Source organism: Canis lupus, chromosome 30 (genome assembly GCF_048164855.1).
Source record: "Canis lupus baileyi chromosome 30, mCanLup2.hap1, whole genome shotgun sequence".
Lineage (NCBI taxonomy): Eukaryota > Metazoa > Chordata > Mammalia > Carnivora > Canidae > Canis > Canis lupus.
In genome coordinates this window covers 32,263,995-32,285,720 of record NC_132867.1, presented here as the reverse complement: position 1 = coordinate 32,285,720, position 21,726 = coordinate 32,263,995, and the positions used below count along the sequence as shown (strand labels likewise).

The 21,726-nt window shown below is 39.6% G+C and overlaps 3 protein-coding genes across 22 annotated transcripts in view; 2 read left to right on the top strand and 1 right to left on the bottom strand.

Annotated features, from left to right (window-relative positions):
* Positions 1–2,828, top strand: part of CRYZL1 (crystallin zeta like 1) — a 36,098-nt gene extending 33,270 nt beyond the window's left edge. For 7 of the 12 annotated variants that reach the window (XM_072806832.1, XM_072806843.1, XM_072806841.1 and 4 more), the window contains 2 exons: positions 1,698–1,743; positions 2,503–2,828. In XM_072806832.1, the coding sequence (XP_072662933.1) occupies positions 1,698–1,743; positions 2,503–2,626 (170 nt within the window). In that variant the 3' untranslated portion in view covers positions 2,627–2,828. Of the gene's footprint in view, positions 1–1,693; positions 1,744–2,386 lie in introns of all 12 variants that reach the window. The other 5 variants (XM_072806835.1, XM_072806837.1, XM_072806836.1 and 2 more) reach the window with 3 other exon arrangements.
* A 709-nt stretch (positions 2,829–3,537) lies between these two features.
* Positions 3,538–20,915, top strand: DONSON (DNA replication fork stabilization factor DONSON). Of its 6 annotated transcripts, XR_012021334.1 has the most exons (13): positions 3,538–3,898; positions 4,484–4,564; positions 6,055–6,258; positions 7,384–7,562; positions 8,296–8,474; positions 9,686–9,767; positions 9,882–9,986; positions 10,443–10,641; positions 12,251–12,463; positions 13,319–13,464; positions 16,054–18,593; positions 19,829–19,925; positions 20,385–20,915. XR_012021334.1 is itself a non-coding variant. In XM_072806819.1 (11 exons), the coding sequence occupies exons 1-10, from the start codon at positions 3,572–3,574 to the stop codon at positions 13,454–13,456; spliced, it is 1,707 nt and encodes a 568-aa protein (XP_072662920.1). In that variant the 5' UTR covers positions 3,538–3,571; the 3' UTR covers positions 13,457–13,464; positions 19,829–20,915. The 6 variants fall into 6 exon arrangements, 3 of the variants coding, with proteins under 3 accessions (XP_072662920.1, XP_072662921.1, XP_072662919.1); XR_012021335.1 differs by lacking the exon at positions 16,054–18,593; XR_012021333.1 differs by having other exon boundaries at positions 19,829–20,915.
* Positions 14,268–21,726, bottom strand: part of SON (SON DNA and RNA binding protein) — a 33,656-nt gene continuing 26,197 nt past the window's right edge. The window contains exons 9-13 of one of the 4 annotated variants that reach the window (XR_012021331.1): positions 19,245–19,324; positions 18,428–18,575; positions 16,116–16,187; positions 15,900–16,015; positions 14,268–15,403 (exon numbers count right to left, since the gene is read on the bottom strand). Coding sequence is in view for 2 of the 4 variants with exons in the window: in XM_072806812.1 (XP_072662913.1) it covers positions 15,192–15,350; positions 15,900–16,015; positions 16,116–16,187; positions 18,428–18,575 (495 nt within the window). In the remaining 2 variants the exon portion in view is untranslated. The remainder of the gene's footprint in view (positions 15,404–15,899; positions 16,016–16,115; positions 16,188–18,427; positions 18,576–19,244; positions 19,325–21,726) is intronic. The other 3 variants (XR_012021332.1, XM_072806813.1, XM_072806812.1) reach the window with 3 other exon arrangements.

Here is a 21,726-nt window from a genome sequence, read left to right as displayed (position 1 = left end):
TACTTAATAGAGTAAATCTGTATGCAAAGAAAGAAACTTGCCTTAGTTTGTCCACTATCATACTTTGCTTTTGTTAAATGTGTGTTGTTATGTACACATGATACTTAGAAAGGCCCACCTCCTCTACAAGAATGACAGAATTAATTCAGAACTTTCAAATAGGAGTTTTTAATTAGGACCCTGAATATGTTGAGTCACAAAAAGTACATTTCAGAACCAGAACATCCCCTTACTGTAGGGAATGTGTGAGTTTCAAGTATTTCTAAATATTTTTCTTTGAATTTGGAAAATCAACTTAATTTTTTAACTTTCTAAAAGAAATCCTTAGATTTCAGGTTTAAGCAACTTAACTGTCCACTAACATTGTAATTATCAAGAATATCATGAGATGTTAACAATGAAGAATACCATGTGTTAACAGTAACACTAGATAGTGTGTTTTGAATCTTACATGTCAGGAGCTAGGCTGGCTCCTTTGCCTTTGTTACTTAATTTCCTCCATACACACACACTCTTAGAGTTACTGTTGGCATTTTCAGTATTTTCACTTAAGTAGAAAGAGAATTTGCAGTATGAGGTCCTCTTTAAGAAAATCTTTAAAATGGCTTATGTTCTGGGGCTCCTGGGTGGCTCAGTTGGTTAAATGTCTGCCTTAAGCTCAGGTCATGATCCCAGGGTTCTGGGATGGAACCCCACATTGGGCTCCCTGCTCAGTGAGGTGTCTGCTTCTCCCTCTCCCCCCACCCATCCAATGCTTGCTCACTCTCTTTCTTGTGAATAAATAAAATCTTTTTTTTTTGAGATTTATTTATTTATTCAGAGAGAGAGAGAAAGAGAGAGAGGGAGAGAGGCAGAGACACAGGCAGAGGGAGAAACAGGCTCCATGCAGGGAGCCTGACATGGGACTTGATCCCGGGTCTCCAGGATCACACCCCAGGCGGCGCTAAACCGCTGCACCACCAGGGCTGCCCTAAAATCTTTAAGATAAAAATAAAATGGCTTATGTTCGTACTTTCTAATTTACATTTTCTAATTCCTGAACTCTCAAGTTCCAAATCAGACTTCAGTCCTCACTTCAGTCCCTTCTCAATCAATTCAGACCTGAGCCAGCTGCTGCTTATGATTTAACAGACCTTCGACTGGTTCTATGCCATATGTCATTCTCTAGTACTAGCAATTACATAGAGTCTCAATCCTAAAATTATAATTTCAATTAAATGACTAAATTTTTTTCTTAATTTTACACTATTTCTTGATTCTCTTAGTGACACATTTAACTTTTCTGCCCATAAAATTTGAGCCAATTAGCAGCCAGTTTAGTACATAAATGTGCACCTAACATAAGAGATGCAAGTGCTAACATTTTTATCTAAAAATATCATAAATAGTGCTAAAAGGAAAACTTGACACCACAGTTCTGCTTGTTTGGGAGAACACGCGTCATTACTTAGGACTAGTCATTAGGCTTGCTGCTTCTGCCACTTGTCCTTAGAAGTTTAGGCTCTGTTATGTCTCCGCTTCTCTCAAATAAGTTCCCCATTTCCCTGTTTCCAAGGTAAACTTCACAGCTTACAGAATGTCTGTAACTTAAATTCTCAATTTCTGAGAGTGCTGAACTTAGATAGGTGACCTGCCTAACATCTTCCTTTTATTGACTGGTTTTGTTCGACTGCCACCTTAACAATCTTTCCAGCTACGTATCCTAAAAGATGTGATGGAGAAGCTATCAACTGGAGTTTTTAGGTACGCTAAGTAATCAAATCGTTTATTTTCTATTCTCAAGGAGGTAAGCAAGCATTTCCACTTTCATTTCAGTTTTCACAGCATACCTGTTGCCTCCATAGGTTTTTTTTTTTTTTTTTTTTTTGGATAAATAGCCGCTCTTTAATATTTGTCAAAGTGTATCTTGTGATACACCAATAAGTATTCCCTAAGAAGTGACCCATGAGTTCTCCTTAGTGCATTCCATACCATACCATACAACCTTTGCTTTTTTCATCACCTTTCCCAAGGCAACCTAAAATAACCTGTAGACTGAGAAGAGGCGAAAATGCAGTTTTGTTTTTTCAAAACAGTTGGCAGTTTTCCCCTTCAAAACTTAACCACTTTTAACAATGGGAATACTAATGGACAAGTTTGTTTGCATTATTTAAAATAATAGGATTGGGGCACCTGGGTGGCTCAGGTCATGATATCCAGGTCCTGGGATGATGGAGTCTGCTTCTCCCCCTCCCTTTGCCTTTCCCAGTGCTCCTGCACGCTCTCTAAAAAATAAAATCTTTTAAAAAATAATAGAATTGAACAATAGCAATTGTCAACTACCATCCTATTGTTCTACTCATCTTTGCCTTGACCTAACTTTTCTAATAATACCATTCTTCCTCAGGCCTCAGTTGGATGAACCCATTCCATTGTATGAAGCGAAAGTTTCCATGGAAGTTGTTCAGAAAAATCCAGGAAGAAAAAAGCAAGTTGTTCAATTTTAATTTTGTTCTTTCTCAGACCTCAGTTGGATAAACCCCTTCCAGTACTTGAAGCCCGAGTTTCCTTGGAAATTGTTCAGAAAAGGAAGATAAAAGCAAAGTGTCCGGTTTTCCTAGGAGTCAAGATACTCAGAGTTATTTAAAGTTTTTGAGAAGTCACTTGAAAAATTATTGTACAAATGGTCAAGACAACTCCATAATTAACATCTAAAGGGATTATTCCGAAATTCTTGCTCGTTTCTACACATTTGCCTTTGTTACAAAATCCTTCCCATGAAGAAAATTGCTTTCAGGAGAAGCCGCGCTACTCTATTGATAAAGTTGGTAGTGTTTTGGTATGTTAAAGTAACGTGATTACTTTTGTATCAACTCCGTTCTCAATGCCTGCCTGCCTTAGCAAGCCCTGGAGTATGGTTTCAAGTCTCAGAGGCCCTAGTCCATAGACACTGTAAAATTTTTTCAGGCATTCATTCATTTCAGGGATTCCTCGGGATCCAGCAGGACCGCGGCCGAGCCTCGCCGGTGGGAGCGGCCGCGGGGGCGGGGGGGGCGGGGCGGCTGCGCTCGCTCGGCTCCCGCCGGGTTCTCTGTTTTCGGTCCGGGGGGTGGAGGCGCAGGCCCCCGCCGGCTCTGGGCGCCCGCCTCGGCCCGCCGTAGGCTTAACCCAAGCGGCAGCCCAGTGTGACTGACGTCTTTTCATCCAAGCGCCGGGGCCGGGGCCGGGGCCGGGGCTCGGGACGTCTCTGCTACAGACCTACAGAGCGCTCAGCTATCCCGGTGCCCCGGGCCGCGGGCTGCCCCGCCCCTCGGCGCCCACGACCCGGCCACCGCCACCGCCACCGCCAGGGACCCGGCAGCAGCGCCCGGCAGCCGAGCCGAGCCGAGCCGAGCGGAGGGAGCGGACCGACCCGACCGAGGGGAGGGGCGGGGAGGGGAGGGGGGAAGGGGCGGGGCCTCGGGGCGGCCGACGGCGCTCGTCCGCGGGGGCGGGGCCACGTCGGGGTTGGGGCGGGGGCGGGGCCGGGGCCGGCGCGCGCGGGAAGCGGCGGCGGAGAGGCCGGCGGCTCCGCCTGCCCGAGCCGCGCGTCATGGCCGTCTCGGTGCCCGGCTACTCGCCCGGTTTCAGGAAGCCTCCCGCTACGCTGCGGCTCCGACGGAAGAGGGCCCGCAGCCACGGCTCCGCCGCCGCGCCCGGGGAGCAGCCCGAGCCTGCGCCCCGCCGCGCCGCTCTGGCGGCCGGGCTGCTCCTGCGCCCCTTCCCGGCGGCGGGCGGCGGCGGCGGTGGCGGTGGCGGTGGCGGCGGCGGCCCGGCAGCGGCCCGCAGGAACCCCTTCGCCCGCCTGGACAACCGGCCGCCGGCCTCCGCGGAGCCCCCCGACGGGCCGCCCGGCAGTCGGCAGGAGGCGCAGGCCGCGGTGAGTGTCTCGGGCCGGGCGGGGGCGGGGGGCGCGGACGCGGCCCTGAGCGTTGGGCGGGGCTGCCCCGAGGCTGCGCTCCGCGTGGCGGGCGCCCGGCGGTCGGGCCCGGGGCCGCTCGGAGCCCCCGGGGGTCGGGGGTCAGGGGTCCGGGGTCAGGGGGAGGGCGGCTCGTCCGCGGAGGCCGCTGTTAGGTGGCGAGACCGGAGACCCTCCTGCCTGCACGACCCCCGCCCTCACGCGCTCGGAAATACTCCGGGTGGAGGAGTGTCGGGGATCCCTGGGTCCGAAATCCCTGGCAGTTCTTACCCCAGGGCCTTGTGGGTCACTGGGCTTGAGATCTCCGCCCCCGCCGTCGGACGCACGGATCACCCCCCCCCCCGCCCCCGCCCCCGCCCCCGCCCCCGATTTTAATGGTCAAGCCAGACGCGAAACTGACGTGAAGCCCCGATCTGGTGATTTGCATGTGAGTTTCCTGCCCTGGGCATTTATTGAGGCCCTTGGATGCCAGGTGAGGCGCTGGCGGTGGTTAACGCAAACTCCAGCATCGTTTAGGATTAAAAAGGACCATCGTTTTCCCCTCAGTTTGTAGATTCTAATCAAGAAAATGATTCGCTGTGGGAGGAGAAGTTTCCTGAAAGAACAGACGTTACTGAATTACTGCAGGTAATAGCTTTTAATGTAGTCTTAAAATCTAAACTTACACCTCAGAAACATTTTTTTTGTTACGTCGTTGCTCGAGAGCGTGGAGGCAGTGATCCTCTCTGCCGGGGTTGAAAAGATGGCACCGGCCCGGCGGAAGCATGAGGTTCCTGACGGCACCAACGCTAAAGTTACTGTAGATACAGGTTTTCCTTCCTCCAACTGTTTGACACTCTCTCTCCGTGGGCGGTGACTCCAGCTCCTCTCTCCACACCCAACTGCTTTTTGAACTTCCTCTTTAACTGAATCTTCAGACAAAATCCCCAAATTACCTCCACAGGTTGTGGCATATCCCTGAACCTTGCAGACACGGCCACAACAGCCGTCCTCTTGGTACCATCCCCCAGGTATTCCTGTTGCGCGGCTTGTCCTTAACGGGAACAGGCCCGAAGAGCTAAGACCTGTCATACAAATGGACGGCCTTCACAGGGTCTGTTACAGATAGTTCCCCCGCACCTGTTACTTGGTGTGTGTGATGTCACCTCAAAGAATCATTGTAAATAAAGTGGAGAAAACGGCCTTGAAAGGACAGCAAAACAGTTTGGAAGGAAATTTTGAAATCAGGAAACGTCTTTTTACATATGGCCTCATAAGAGCCCTAAGTTACCTGCAGGAACTGCTTAGCCCTGGTTCCGGAGCTTGCAAGGCTTAATGGTGCTCTTTAAAATACTTGCAGGGGACCCTGGGTGGCCCAGTCGGTTTAGCGTTCAACTCCTGATTTTGGCTCAGGACATGCGTGAGCAGCGTCACAAGACAGAACCTCAAATCAGGCTCCACGCTCAGCAGGGAGTCAGCTTGAAGTTCTCTCCCTCTGCTCCTGCCTCCCCCCCCCCCCAATAAATAAATAAATAAATAAATAAATAAATCATTTTTAAAAAATAATGAATTACTTGGAAGGTTTTTGCTTTGACAGCAAGATCAGTAGATTTTTTTTTTTTTAATTATGATTGTGGAAATAGTACATGCCTCTTGTAACTAAACTATATATATATAAACTAAAAGGGGGATACCTGGGTGGTACAGCGGTTTAGCGCCTGCCTTTGGCCCTGGGCACAATCCTGGAGACCCGGGATCGAATCCCACATCGGGCTCCCGGTGCATGGAGCTTGCTTCTCCCTCTGCCTGTGTCTCTGCCTCTCTCTCTCTCTCTCTCTGTGTGACTATCATAAATAAATTTTTAATAAAAATTAAAAAAAAAAAAACTAAAAGGTAAAAATGTGGCCTTCCACCACCACCACCTGTAACAACAGTAAATTCCCACTTCCAGAGAAAACCACTGTCAACAGTTTAACTTTCTAGGGTGTTTCACAGTGTGTAGTGTATTTTCAGTGTTACTTATTATGCAGTTATAAGATTCTGACAATTCCGTGATCATGCAGGTTGATAAAATCTGTAGATTAAAAGGGAAGTTCTTTGGTACTCTACTAATTTTTGTGTCCTTTGTTTTCTAAAAGACTCCACAAGTATCATTCTCCGAATCTGATACTCCATCCTCAGAAAGTACTGAGTTACCTGTGGACTGGAGTATTAAAACTCGACTCCTTTTCACCTCTTCTCAACCCTTTACCTGGGCAGATCACTTGAAAGCACAAGAAGAGGCCCAAGGTGTCATCCAGCATTGTAGGGCAACAGAAGTTACTTTGCCTCAAAGTATACAGGTAATTCTGAAGGGAAGTAGGTGTGTTTTAAAGTAACAAATTAATTGTAAAACGTACTTCTCTGCAAAATGTCACAAATATTTCCTTCTTCTAAAAAGTTTTTCTTCTAAAGTTTAAAGACACTGAGATTTGGGGAATTTTGTATTTCTTGCACTTTCATGCAGTTTTCTCTATCAGATTCAATAACTGCCCATTAAATTTAAAGACCTGTCCTGAGGACTAATGTTAGAGGCAGAAATTGTTTTTGAACAAAACCATTCTTCTCTAAAGCCTTCTGAGAAAAAAATATAAGGGAGAAAAATGAAAAGCAATTGAATAGAATTGCAAACGTAGATTGGTTATTTTCCTAGTTTTCTGATATAATGCATATTCTTTTTTTCATACACACTAATTCTTGCTACCTGTTTGATAGTCTATTGTAAATACTGTAATAGAGTTAATGAGTTCTAGAATGGTTTTGGAGGAATGTAATTGCATTGCTGTCAAGCAACTCATCAACTCAAATTAGGTTAAAAGTGATTACCTAAAAAAGGCCTTGGGGGATCCCTCTGCGGCCCAGCGGTTTAGAGCCTGACATTGGCTCAGGGTGTGATCCTGGATTCCCTGGATCGAGTCCAGCATCGGGCTCCCTGCATGAAGCCTGCTTCTCCCTCTGCCTGTGTCTCTGCCTCTCATGAATAAATAAATAAAATTTAAAAAAAGAAGGCCCTGATACATCTTTTTTAATAAATCAGGTTGATTTATGATTCTCATTACTCATTTTTACTGGTTCCTGTTGAGCAGTTGTGAGGGGAGAGGAGTTGAACATAGTATTACCTACATGCAGTAAACATCTCCATCTATAGCCCTACCCTTATGATAACTAAAATAGTCACTGTTCTCAGGAGAGAACAGGAGAGATGAGAGAATGTTCCCATCTGTATTTTAAGTCCTCCTTTTGATATGCTTTAAGATACAATAAAAGCTGGCAAGAATAAACTATATTTTAGCTGGTGTAACAGTTATGAATACTTTTCTATAGGAAACAGTAAAGGTTCTTAGAATAAGTGGCATATTCAGTGCTTTTTGATGAAATTTTATACTTCTAATGTGGCAAAAACTTCCAATATCATCTCTGGATTTTAGGATCCCAGACTCTCCACTCAGCTCCGTTGTGCCTTTCAGCAGAGCCTAATCTATTGGTTGCACCCTGCCTTTCCCTGGCTACCACTGTTCCCTCGCATTGGAGCTGATAGAAAAATGGCTGGAAAGATAAGCCCTTGGTCAAATGATGAAACCTTGCAACACATTTTAATGAGTGACTGGTAAGATTATTAAAAATTTGTACATCCAGTATTATTATGTACAATGTGGAAGTGTGTACTGGTAAAAGGTTCTCTGTGTTCCTCTGAATTATTTTTTCTAAGCTGTTAATAATCGATATTTAAATTGTTTACTTTTTTGACTCTTATTCACTCTTTATGCAACTGTGGAATTATGTATAAGTGTTACATAAATATATACATTCTTTTATGTTATTTCATCTCAGTGGCTGCTTCCTTTCTCATCAGAAGCTGCTCAGAGAAAAGTCAGCAACCAGTTATCAATTAAGATTTGTTTGGTTTCTTTTTAATTTTTTTTTAAAGGTTTCATTTATTTATTCATGAGAGACAGACAGAGAGGCGCAGAGACCTAGGCAGAGGGAGAAGCAGGCCCCATTCAGGGAGCCCAATGTGGGACTTGATCCTGGGTCTCCAGGATCACACCCTGGGCTGAAGGCAGCACTAAACCGCTGAGCCACCGGGGCTGCCCCAATTAAGATTTGTTTAAAGAAAACATGATTAGTGTTTAAGCGGTAAACACTGTGGGTCCCATGACCAATTTTAGTCCTTTAAGAGCCAAGTTATGTATATAGTAGAAAAAGTTCAAACCATTATCTATAATATTTGTGTTGTGTTTTTATTCAAATGAGTATCAAACTGAATCATAAAAAAACTAAATTTTAGTTGTCAAGCTAAATGTGTAGTAATGCCTAAAGAAAATCTTGCTACTTCATAGGTCTGTGAGCTTCACTTCTCTCTATAATCTACTGAAGACAAAGCTTTGCCCATATTTCTACGTTTGTACCTATCAGTTTACGATCTTGTTCCGAGCAGCAGGATTAGCAGGAAATGATGTAATCACAGCTCTCATCTCTCCTACAACTAGAGGCATAAGAGAAGCTATGAAAAATGAAGGTAAAACCATAGGTTTAAAATGAGTTATTTTTTATTTATCCCGTTATTTCATCAACGGGAGCATAGTTGATTATTGTGATGTCAACATGCTGGTGTAGTTAAAAGGAATTAAGTGGTTTCATCATTGAGCTGTTTTGCTAATTCAATGAATATTTGAGTGTCTACTATGTGCCAGGTGCTCTGGTGCTGAGACCATAGAGAGAGACCAAATACACATATCCTTGAACCCCACAGAACTTGTAGTTGATCTGGTGGTAAGGAGGATCCATTCCATTCATCCAGTCAGTGAACATTTATTGGCACCTTTGTTCAATACCAGTGTTCTAGTCCCTAGAAATACAGCAGTGACAGAAGTAGACAAAATCCCTACTGTTGTAGAGCTTATGTAATTTGTCAAAGGAGAATGTTATATTGTTAACAAAAGAAATATAAAAATTTGGAACAGTGTATGTAGTTGATGCAATTTTTTCATTTTCCTTAAAAAAATCTGGAAGAGTATTACAAAATTAATACGGCTACCCCATAGGGGCCAATGGTCATGAGACAGAATTCTGCTTTGTTCTTTTATGTGCTTTTATGATTGTTTGAGTAATTTCTTTTGTAATAAAAAACTGATTTAAGCATTAAAAAAAAAAAGTATAGTAAACACTTTCCTTAGAAGCTAAAGTTTGAATTGTCTTTTTACCAATTGAATTGCCTTTTACCAGTTTTACCTATATTTTTTAAGAAATGCCTTCTTTATTTCTGATTTTATTTTTTCCCAGCAGTGATTTAAGCTGTCCCTTAATGCACAGCTTTCTTTAAGTTTAATGGTGTTCCCTTCTTTGATCTGATAAACATATTGAGCTGGAAAGTTCCCATCTGAATGTACTTGTCTAGAAATTCCTACCCTCTTTTAATTAACATAATTTTCAAACTGGGCCAACCATTGATGATCACAAATCTATTTAATCAGCACTACAGGAAAGAGTACCACATGTAGTGGGGGAGTATTTATTGTTTCCTGAAACTTTTGTTTGAAAGAGGAGGAGGAGGAGGGGTGTGTGTGTGTGTGGTGGGCTACTGTCAAGAAAGCTTGAAAGCTGTTGCCTTAATAGATCCAAGTGCAAAAGCTCAAATCTTCAGATTTCATACTCTGTAAAAGTAGGACACACTTGTTCTTTTAGAGTATATTAAAGGAAACTCAGTTATATTTTTCTTTTCTCACGTAGGTATTGAATTTTCTCTGCCGCTAATAAAAGAAAATGGCCATGAGAAGAAAAAGGCATCTGGAACAAGCCTGGGACATGGGGAGTATGTGATTAAAACCACCTTTTACGTCACCTAGGGACTTACGGTCTCAGTGAAGTAGTTTTGTAGAGGAAACCGTTTGATGAAATGGAAACTCTAACTATAACAATTTTCTAGGGAACAAGTAATCAGTGATGAGGATGAAGATGAGAGCTTTTCCTGGCTGGAAGAGATGGGTGTGCAAGATAAAATTAAAAAACCAGACATACTCTCTATCAAGCTGTATCCTTTCCGTTGTGCTAACTAGAATTGATTTTCATTGAATTTAGTGAGCTGTGTAATATTGACAGTTTTATTTGACTGTAATCTTAAATTGTCTTAAGATCATATTTAAACTAATTCTCCATCATGACATTAAAAAAACAGACTAAGTACCAGTAAACCATGAACAATTACTGCTAAAGTTTTTTTTTTGAATGGAAACATTCCATATAGAGTATGTTTTCAACTAGAGAAGAAATTCGGTTTTTTTAGGAGTCAACTTCTAGCAAATTCAGTGGTCAAAGAGAAATCATTTTGATTTAAGCGGATGTGTTATAATTGCAGCAGAGTGGGGTAGAAAGAGCATTTCCAGTTCACAATGGGAAAAAAGAGTCCCAGGTGATTCAGAATCAAGATGATGGCTTTTCTCATTAGCATGGGATTTAAATTTGCAAGTTCCTTGATTGTCATCTTCAGACGAAAAGAGAAACACGAAGTGCAAATGGATCACAGACCTGAGTCTGTTGTGTTGGTGAAGGGAATGAATACCCTTACATTGCTGAATTTCTTGATCAACTCTAAGAGTTTAATTGCTAGTTCAGGTCCGCAGGCAGGACTTCCACCAACCCTCTTATCACCTGTAGCTTTCCGAGGTGCCACAATGCAAATGCTAAAGGTAATGAAAAGGAAAAAAGAAAAAAATTCTACCCTAATCCTCATAAATGAGCTTTTTAAGAAGAAATCAAGAACAAATTCTTGATTTGTTTTTAATAACTCCTACCATTTTACATGGTGCATATTTTGTTTTTGCTTTCCTCCCAATAAAAAAAATGTTGATATAAAGGTATATCAAATTATATGAGAACATTCATTATATGAAATGTTTTATTTGAATTATATAAAAGTAATTTTTTCTAACTGAATAAATCTGATTGGCAACAAAAGCATTTTGGTGTTAGTCTTTTTTGCCATGTGGAAAAGCTGCTTTAATCTCATTTTGTCATTAAGCAATGAAAGAAGCTAGCTAAGATTAGAGATCTCAGCACCTAAATCCTGGATAGCTGAAAAGAATAGCTGTATATCCGTATTGTTGAAAAAAACTTACAGATGTAAATACAAATACATTGTGAATGTTACTAACAAAAGAATTTTAAGATTTTATTCATAAGAGACACAGAGGCAGAGACACAGGCAGAGGGAGAAGCAGTTTCCTCACAGGGAGCCTGACGTGGGACTCGATCCCCAAACTGGGATCATACCCTGAGCCAAAGGGAGGCGCTCAACCACTGAGCCACCCAGGCATTCCGAATTTGTATTTTTTTAAAAAATAGAATTTATTTTTATATTTATTTTCCCAGTATTCTGCATTGAAAATGTATTACTGAATTGGGAAGGGAGGTGGGCAAAGGGTTAAAGGGGATTGGGAAGTATGTGCTTCCAGTTATGGAATAGAGTAAGTCATGGGATGGAAGGCCCAGCGCAGGGAATATAGTCCGTGGTACTATAACAATATGGTGACAGATGGTAGCTACATTTGTGAGCAGAGCATAATGTTTAGAGTTGTAGAATCGCTGTCCTATACCTGAAACTAATGTAACTGTAATGTGTGTCAACTATACTTCCATTAAAAAAATCTTAATAGGGAAGCCTGGGTGGCTTAGTTGTCAAGCATCTGACTCTTGACCTCAGCTCAGGTCTTGATCCAGAATCGGGAGTTCAGGCCCCAGAAAAGCTTTGTTTTGTTTATTAAAGGTTTTATTTATTTATGAAAGACCCAGAAAAACGCGGGGACAAGGGCAAAGGGAGAAGCAGGCTCCACGCAGGGAGCCCGACATGGGACTCAATCCCGGGACTCTAGGATCACACCCTGGATCAAAGGCAGATTCTCAACCGCTGAGCCACCCAGGTGTACCTGTTTTTTGTTTGTTTGTTTTCCTAAGTAAAAAAGCATACTACTAAATTAGGATACTATATGAAAAATTATATTCTCTAGAATATGCTTAAACTGAGTCATAACTTGGAGATGTGCTACAGATGGAGAATTAACATTTTTACTCATATAGCATTCTTTTGATGTCTTACGAACTACCTTATGCTATTCTCACAAGTATAGTTCCTGCCACCATACAGTGCTATTATAGTACCACTGGCTACAGTCCCTCTATGTTGTACCTTTTAATCCATAAAAGTAAAGAGGAAAACCCTAATGAAGTTACTGAACAAGTCTTAAGGGACAAAAGCTTGAGAGACGGTGACAGTAATTTTTTCTTTAAATTTTCTTGAAGGCAAGAAGTGTAAATGTGAAGACACAAGCTGTTTCTGGATACAAAGATCAATTTAGTTTGGAGATTACGGGTCCTATCATGCCTCATTCTCTACATTCAGTAACCATGCTACTCAGATCTTCACAGAATGGGTCATTTTCTGCTGGACTATATACACATGAGCCAACTGCTGTATTTAATATCTGCCTGCCAGTGAATAAAGTATTGGATAAGGTAAGTAGACAGCTTTTAGCGTAGCTCACTGTAGCTAGTTTCCTCGGGTGGAAGAAAGAAGTGATTTATAGAGAGTCAAACTTATGTCTGACTTACCATTAAATTGTACTATTTGGGGTCCCTGGGTGGCTTAGCGGTTTAGTGCCTGCCTTCAGCCCAGGGCGTGATCCTGGAGTCCTAGGATCAGGTTCCGCATCAGGCTCCCTGCATGGAGCCTGCTTCTGTCTCTGCCTCTCTTTCATGAATAAATAAAATCTTTTAAAAAATAAATAAAAAATGAACTGTACTACTTAACTGCCAATCCTAAAATGAAGGGGTAAGATTTGGGTTTTTTGAGATAAATTTTTATGAATTTAGATTGTACTCCACAACGACTATAGAATTTCCCAAACAAAAAGGCAAGTTATTTATATGGCCATCTCAGATCCAGAATAGTACCGGATTCCTTTATTATAAACTATGGGTATTTAATCAGTATTTGCCTTTAATTTTGGATATAGTTAGGTTTCTATTTTTTATTTACAGGTTATAATTAAAACCTTTAAAATTGCCTCATGCTTTTATCATCTGCCAGACTTCTAAAAATGACCGAAATTATTTGTGAAGGCTATTGTATGTGAAAACTTTTAGGGTCAACTTCTATTGATAATGAACTGCCTTTGCCTTATGAATGTGATTAAGGCAGGTGTTTGTCAAAGTTCCCATGGTAATTATTAAAATTTGACTCCACTGGTAGAGCATGCGACTCGATCTCAGAGTTCAATTCCCACATTGGGTGTAAAGATTACCAAAAAAAAACGTCAGTGTTCAGAGACTGATACACTTTTTAACTAACTTGAATACAAATTTCCACAGGAAACTGTTCTTGAGGAGCTTGCTAACTGTGGATTGCACCCTAAGACCCTGGATCAACTTAGTCAAACACCAATACTGGGAAAATCATCTTTAAGACATGTGGAAATGAATGACTACGTTTATAATTGGAGATCCTGAACACCAAAGTAAGCCTAAAAGGAATCTTTGAGGAAAAAGCCTTCTAGCAAGGAAATTCAAGATTCTTATACCTTTGGCTCTAAAGTTCATTTTGGAAGTTAAATGAATCTAACTTTAACATATTCAACTGTTGATAAACATTAACCTTTTTCGTTAATTTTTACATGTGTTAAGCAGTAGGATCAAGGTTTTAAATCAACATTTACTATTCTGATTAGATATGAAGGTAACTCCCAACTTTTTAAAAACATAAGTAACTTGAGACTTCCAGACCTTTACAACCTAATTATAAAACAAGTAGAAAACTGAACGTCATGAATGTCAGTTTCTCCTTGCAAATGGGAAATTGAAACTAAATTACGATCAATTATCTCCTGGTATTGTGACTGATGGCATCAGGGCAAAATTATATTTGACAATTCACCTATCCTACTACGGAGGTTCTAGCTTTATAAAGATACAAATGTAGACAGGATCTGCTGAGCTGATTGTTACCATGTCTACCATAGTTGCTGCTTTCCTTCTGATTTATGATTCCTTTATTCTCAAATATATTAAATTTGGTTTTTTGATGCATGTTAATTCAGATAAGGGTATTTTGTATTCCACATAGAATAGGTTAATAATTGTATGCTCAGCTATCCTGGTAAAGTAGTATTTAATGTCCCTGTGTGTGTGTGTGTGTGTGTGTGAGATAGATTCAAATTTTCTTAAAAATAAAAGTGCTTAGAAACCAAAAGTATCGGGTAAAGAAATGACAGTAATGAAGAAGTATGTGTTCACTTTATGATCCAGAAAATAAAACACCACATTTATTCCAGAGAAGTTTATATTTGGGCCTTAAGCTTTTGAAAATAAAGTTTAGAGACATAGCATTATGAATACCACTGTAATACACATGAAATATTCTATCAGACCCTAAAAATTAACATAAACTTAAACTTTCTCATAGTCAACAAAATAGTGGCTGGGTGCCGATTTTATTAGATAAGTTGGTTACAGCATTTTAATTATCATTTAACGTCTATCTAGGTGTAGCTGAAATTCAAAATGCACATCAAAGTAAAACTATATCACAACTCAATGCCATACTAAATGTACTTGGCCTCTGCAGTAGAATTCTAATCAGACTTCATTTTGACTCCCTTCTCATGGCCCAAGTGGCTTTAATGGGAACGCAGGACTTAGTGCAGATCATCACACAACATACCACTCTTTTTTTTTTTTTTTTTTTTTAGAACCTCTACAAAATTTTAAGGGGGAGATGGTGGCATTAGCCCTGTGGAACAGATCTTGCTTGATTACCTCAATAACACTGGCCCAGTATCTGTCCAGCAGAACCCATTGTGAACTAGTACAAGGTGCACAGCCCTTCACTGATTACAGGCAAGTGTTACAGCAGCCTAGCCATAAGGAAGGGAGGTTACATCATAGTACAAAATACAGTATAAAAGCGTTATTTAACATTCCACACTGAAGATTACGGATGCCTTCAAACAATCGTTTGGATGTTAGCCACTTAAACAAATACATCACTAAGGTAAACAATATAAACATACCAAAACCCTGTATGGTTAAATACAATTTCCATGGTACAAAAATCAAAGCCTGGAGATGTTTGTACAGATTGCTTTTTACACAATGTCTTAAATTGCCAAATATTTACAACATTAAAGAGGAAATACATTTTGATGCAGAGTAAAATTATCTGAAATGATTAATATAAAACCTCAATCTATCTACGTGAGGCACTCCTGAAGCAAGTGGCATTAGCCATGAGGTCCTTTGGTACAAGGCCCATTGCTTGAAGAACCACAGTAGCTGCTGTGGCTTTAGCATGCTTCTTATTAGGGCTGGCAAAGCTGGGCTGGTAAGCGCTTCCATTTATCAATACCTATTCAAGAAAAACATACAATTGGGCTGGTAAGGGCTTCCATTTCTCAATACCTATTCAAGAAAAACATACAATAAGAACAGCATCAAACTTTAATATCTATTAGCTTTGTATTTTTCACTAAATGCTAGAAAAATAACTTACAGAAATATAAAACCCACACTACGTAAGTCAAATTAATCTCAACCCAGGAGAAGCAAATCATTTGGGAAAAGGGACTGCAAATTAAGAGCAGGTCTCCAAATGGGCGGGAAGGAGAAAACCCTGATAAAACTAATTTCCCAAGTTCACTGGAAAATGTCAACAAATTGTTTACCAGATTTTGCCCACCTCTTTCCCTCCAGCATTTTTTAAAACTAGGACATTAACAGGTCATATTAAAGTATGCTTAAATATTTAAAAACCCAAAAACCCTACCATTTCTACCCACACATATATTCACTCCCAACCCACAACGTATCAATCCTGTGACCATACAATGCTTACCCCTCACCCTCTAAGTCCTCAAATTAATAGGGGTATAGAATTAATGCAGAAATTCATATTTACCCTAAAGAGAAAATGTTTGCGATGATCTGGGCCACTATCATGGACCAAGAGAAATTCTGGTGGTTGCCACCTTCTCTTATTACAGATTTCCATCAAAGCAGACACAGGATGTTTGCCTACAAAGAAAAAAATAACCAGTTGATTATTTCCACAGTGCCAACAAAATACGAATTCAAGTGGGGGATAGGACAAGAAGAAATTCAAATGTACTCTCACCTGACAGATCTTTCATTGCAGCAGAGAAGTTCCCGGACCTCTTTTGTGCTCTTTCTCCTACTGCAACAAGACCTTTAAAATAAAAAGGCAGTGTTCACTGAATAAACTCCAAAGCATCATTTTAAATTATTATATACAATGATTCCCTCTGTAGGACCCTAAATCTCAACCTATGCCTTCCAATAAAATACTCAACCCCCACTACCTTTGATTTTTATATAGTTTACCTTGTTTTGCTGTTTCAATGTATATAAGTTATACTTTATGTTCATATAACTTGGTAATAGAAATTGCTTAAAAACAAATATTCACAGAACACAAAAACCTAGTAGCATATGAATACACCTATTAAGTGCCAAAGATAACACCTTTAGGATTGTTTCTTTTTAATAAGTTTAAAAAACAGTGGCTATTTATTTCAAATGCTTTCTAAAGGCTTCCCATTCCTTAAAGCACCCTGCTGTTAATTAAGTTCCCCAAAAGGTGAGGATTTTAGGCCACACACCCTCCAAACAAAGAAGTGTCACTATAAACGGGTCCATATTTTCCCCAGCAAACAGCCCCTGACTTATCAAATGAAGATGTTCATAGAAGACAATCTCACTGCATAACCTCCCTTTCCAATGGGATTTCACTGTCTCATTAGCCAAAGTCCATGCTTTCCTGCTTCCATTTCTCCTAGGGGGAATTCTTCAATCAGCTCTTCACTAAATCTGCTAGTACTCTTCTCCAAACCCAACACCTATTACACAATTCCAACGAGGATGTTCCTGGAATTATGTAATGCATTCACAGATGTTTTCTTATAAACAAATCACCTTGTATGACTCAAAAAAATCTATTCAACTTGTATATGTAATACAATGTCAAATAGGACATAATCCGTACAATGTCCTTTTCTAATTCAGTTTGAATTAATGCTACAGCAGCACAGAACGATTCTCATGCTATTTCCAACCTACTTGAGAATCCTTACAATAAATCCCTCTAATTTTAAAAAAAAGAGGTATCACAGTATTCTATGTGGATGACAATGTAGAAATTCTGATGCAAAATGCTTGCTTTATGACACACACAATTTGGTCCAAGCTAGTTGGTTTCCAAATTCACTGACACAGAATAATTTAACTGCATTAACTTCAACTTATCTTTCTGATTGAAAAGATAAGGAAAATTCTAGGTTTAAGCTTTCTAGTCTTTAAAAATCAGGCTTATACAATCTATTGAAATCACACTGAGATGACAGCCCCATTTAATTCTACATAAGACATTATTCCAAGGGAAGAAATTATTTAAGAGGTACCAACTGGCTGTTATCAATGAGCACTAAGTGTCTGTGTGTGTGCATATATACATATATATACATGTTTGTTTGCCTTTTTTTTTTTACACAAGTGGAGGGAGGGCCCAGAGAGACAGAATCCCAAGAGATTCTCTTTCCCGTACACCCCACACACAGAGGCCAATGTAGGGCTCGACCTCACGACTCTGAGATCATGACCTGAGCCAAAATCAAGAGTTGGACACTTAACTGAGCTATCCAGACACCCCGCTAAGTATATTTTTAATACTTAGCAACTGCATGGGGGCAATGCAGAAGGATTTCCAGGAGTGGCAAAGTACTAGTAAGATAAAAGTTCCAAGGTGCCGCCCTGAGCACAAGACAATATGACAAGCTGACACTGCTGTCAGCAACTGGCCTATTCTCCAGCCCCAACCCAAGAAAATTCAATGACAGAGCTTAAAAAGAGGGAGATACCAAAACTGTTTATAGGAGAAGACAAAACAACACTCTAATAGGAAATAAGGAGAATAGAATACGTGGTATAAAATAAGAAGGAAAAAAAATACAGCCTAGAAATGACAAGTATGTTACCTGTCACAAGAAAACAAAACGGGGATACCATTTACCAAAACTGTAATCTAACTGAAATTTCAATCCCACTGATATATGCACATTTCCATAATATTTAGCAACTAACGTAAGACCACCTTTTAGCTCAAATTAGTGACTCCCATCTGTATCTATACAAGCTGCCACAAATGGATGAGCGCCTTTTGTTTCTTAATAGCTGTAGATATGCTCCAGTTAAGCATCAGGGACATCAAAATGTAGAAAGGTTACTTTGGGGGAAAATATTTTTTTTCAAGGGGCACTTGGGTGGCTCTGATGGTATAGCGTGTGACTCATGATCTTAGGGTCATGAGATCAAGCCCACATTGGGCAGAGCTTGCTTTAAAAAAAACTACGAAGGTAATGAAACCCTAAATATTAAGGAGAGATAATCAACATTCCCAAAACAATGGGTTACCTTTTCGGTCTGTCTTAAAATCAACCAGGATAGGTTCCTTATTTCCTTCTTTGTTTTTTCCTAATCCTTCTCCTTCTCTCCAGCCCATTTTTCTCATCAAAACGGCTCCCATTCCTCCAGTTACCGGGGCTGCTCTTAAGAACTGATCCTATCCAAAGAAAGAAAGGTAAAATGTCCCCATTTCACAGTTAGAATTTGACTACAAACTTGATGTAACTTAAAAAAAAAAGTCTCATTTTACTTCTAGATCTGATATAGCAATTAAATTTCTATACTTATATACATACTGTAGTGTGGATGCTCTAATTATTTTCACCATTAACATAATAGTATTTTGAAAGTCAAATAAGGCAAATAAATGGCAGTTTAAAACAGTGGCCCTCATGCCCCCCTCCAAAAAAAAAAAAAAAATTAGAACACTCCTGTTTTCGTCCACTATTTAGGTTCACTGGTATCTCTTCTTAGCTTGCAAAATAAAAAGAAGGCAATGTTAAAACAGTCAATAATATTAATTGTCCCAGGTGTACCTAGTTAATGAATAAAGCCCAGAAATCATTTAGAAATAGTTTGGACACTGAAGAAGCATACTGTTAACAACCCAAGTTTTCTTCCCCATTCTACCATAAAGCAAGTAAAAATATTTTACTTAGAAAATCCCTATGAAGCAAAGAAGATAACTCTTTAAAGTATATTTACACAGTAAGAAATGGACAGTCATATAAAATACCCTGTCATTATACCAAACTGAATCTGAATTCTTTTAAAACCTAGCGTGACGTTAAAAGACTTGTAAAAAACTCCTTAAGCGTTTACATACCTAGGCCTCGGTGGCAGCAGTGTTGTGAATAGTAGGGCTGGCACTGACCGGGGCAAGAAGACAGCTACAAGGATTTGGCCCTGAAACAAGTTTCCATACAGAGGGGTGAAAGTTCACAGGTTATTCTGTGAACAGTCATCTCTCTTGTATCCAACCCACTGAACCATAATTTCCATCAAAGCAGCAAACCACTTAATGTCATAAGATGCACAACTATATACATTAGCATGGTCAACAGTCATATTCACACATTTTAAGAAATAAATAGCTGATGCCTCTATTTTAAAGGACATCCATGTACACAAAACAAATGAATTCTACTGTTGATCTCTATGGCTTTTTTAAAAATTTGTAAATCTCCAAATCCTGCTTTAGTTTCCCTTGTTATTAAGTTTTAGATTTATGTTCTCTAGCAAATATATAGCAAAAGTCATTAACTTATCAAAAGAGGGAGTCAAAACTTTTGGTAACTCTGGAAAGAGTAAGCATTAATCATTTCCTGTATTGATAAGTTAATACAAAATTTTTAAATCTTGTTTTTACACACAGTAGTAAAACTTTATCATCTTATTTTTTTTCCCCAGCTTTGTAAATTATATGCTGGGGAGAAAGCATGCCAATGATGTGTGACTAGACATTAAGTTCAACAAGGTGCTCTGATGGAAGGAGGCAGCTGTGGAGGTAAAAACATACCCCTGGTTCAGTTCCTTATTTGGTGCAGGCCATGCAGTGTTGATGTATAAAGAGAAAAGTTAGCTGATGCTTGGGTATCAACTGCCTTGTTGCTACACACCTAGAATGACTTTTACTTACTTCCAGGTTCATCCGCCCCTCTTTTCCAGGCAACACTCCTAAAAAAAAGGGCAACTGTGCAAAGTATAATGCAAATCCCCAAATAACCCAGGCTTCCAACTCGGTTTCCAATCTCTACTATGTTCATGTTTCTTTACCCCAGTGTGTATACAGTTCACCAAAAAGCTGCTTAATCTAATGAACCTATAATAGTAAACAATACCCTTCGGGTCATGTCCAAATCATTTAATTCCAGAAAATAAAGGTTTTTTTAAATCAATTATCACTTAAAAATGTTTTACTGACAAATAATAATAATGGAAAAATTCTCACTCTTTTTCATCTAAGAATTTACTGCAACAGACTAAAAGAATATGGAGAATGCTGGCATTCCATGTGGTTTTTAATGTAAAAGAGTGTAGCGAGGCAAGAAAAGCTGTATGATCACTGAAAGTTTTCTGAACACAACACTTTGTGATATTTGACAGTGAAGATAAATGTTAATTTTTCAGTTATCTAAAGACCTTCCACATTATAAATAAAATGTTCCTTCCTTCCTTGACATCAGTAGCAAATGTTCTTCTGTAAACATTTAACTGGGAGTTTTCCTGAAAACATAGCTTTCTTACTAGTATTTAAAAATGTCTCTGATGAATATATCTCATAATTTATCAAAATGGGTTACATTTACATTTAACATGATGTGAATTATTTAAAGCTTGTCAACTGCCTACAAGACTGGAAATCAAAAAAAATTTAAGGGACAGTTTGCAAGGAACCAATTTAATCAGTAGATTCATTTCTGCAAGTTACATTAACATGATTTTTAGAACTATATTAGCATTATGTGGATAGGCAGCACTTCATTATACAAATGAAGTTCAAAATTTTGCAATGGAATCGCATTCAGAAGCTTCTACCTAGTATTGTACAAAACTACTTAATTTTTATGTGCCTAAACACTCACATAAACTTAAAGTCTAACTTCCTGAAATACTGAGCACTCAGCTTCAAGATTAAATAATATTAAAGAATTAAAACTACCCAAATAAGTGTGTACTTATAATTCGTCCCAATGAAATGAAAACCATTTTCAAATACTATACAAACCACTATATTTTAAATACTGTAATATAGTTAAGTCCAAAATGAACTCAAAATCAAAAATATTTTGCTAGATTTTCATCTTTTTCCAACACCAATCCTAGTAAATTACATAAAAGTTAATTTTTCATGAATCTGACCATATACTCACTATACACCTATTAGTACATCTCTCCCCCCCACCCAAGTGGCAGGCAAACTAAGGATATATCATGTTTTATATTAATTTGTTAATAAGAGGGCCATCAGAGATAATGCTATCAAAACTGAAATGTTATGAGATTAAAAGATGTGAAGCAACCAAAATCTCATTTTGCTGAAATTCAGTTCATTCCCTGGCAATCATAACAATTCTTCATAGGTGCCCATCACACTATTAATTACCACCCTGTGAAGCAGTAATAAGGACTTGTCTTCTCATGACACTTGGAGACTGAAATTCCAAGTAATTACTTGCCCATGATCACAAAAGCAGTCAGGAGTACAGCGGGATAAAGAAACCTTCCCAATCCTTTAGACCACGCAGCCTCCTAGTTTCAGCACTGCCATGCTGCCAGTACTCCTGAAACAAATTTCCCATCACCCA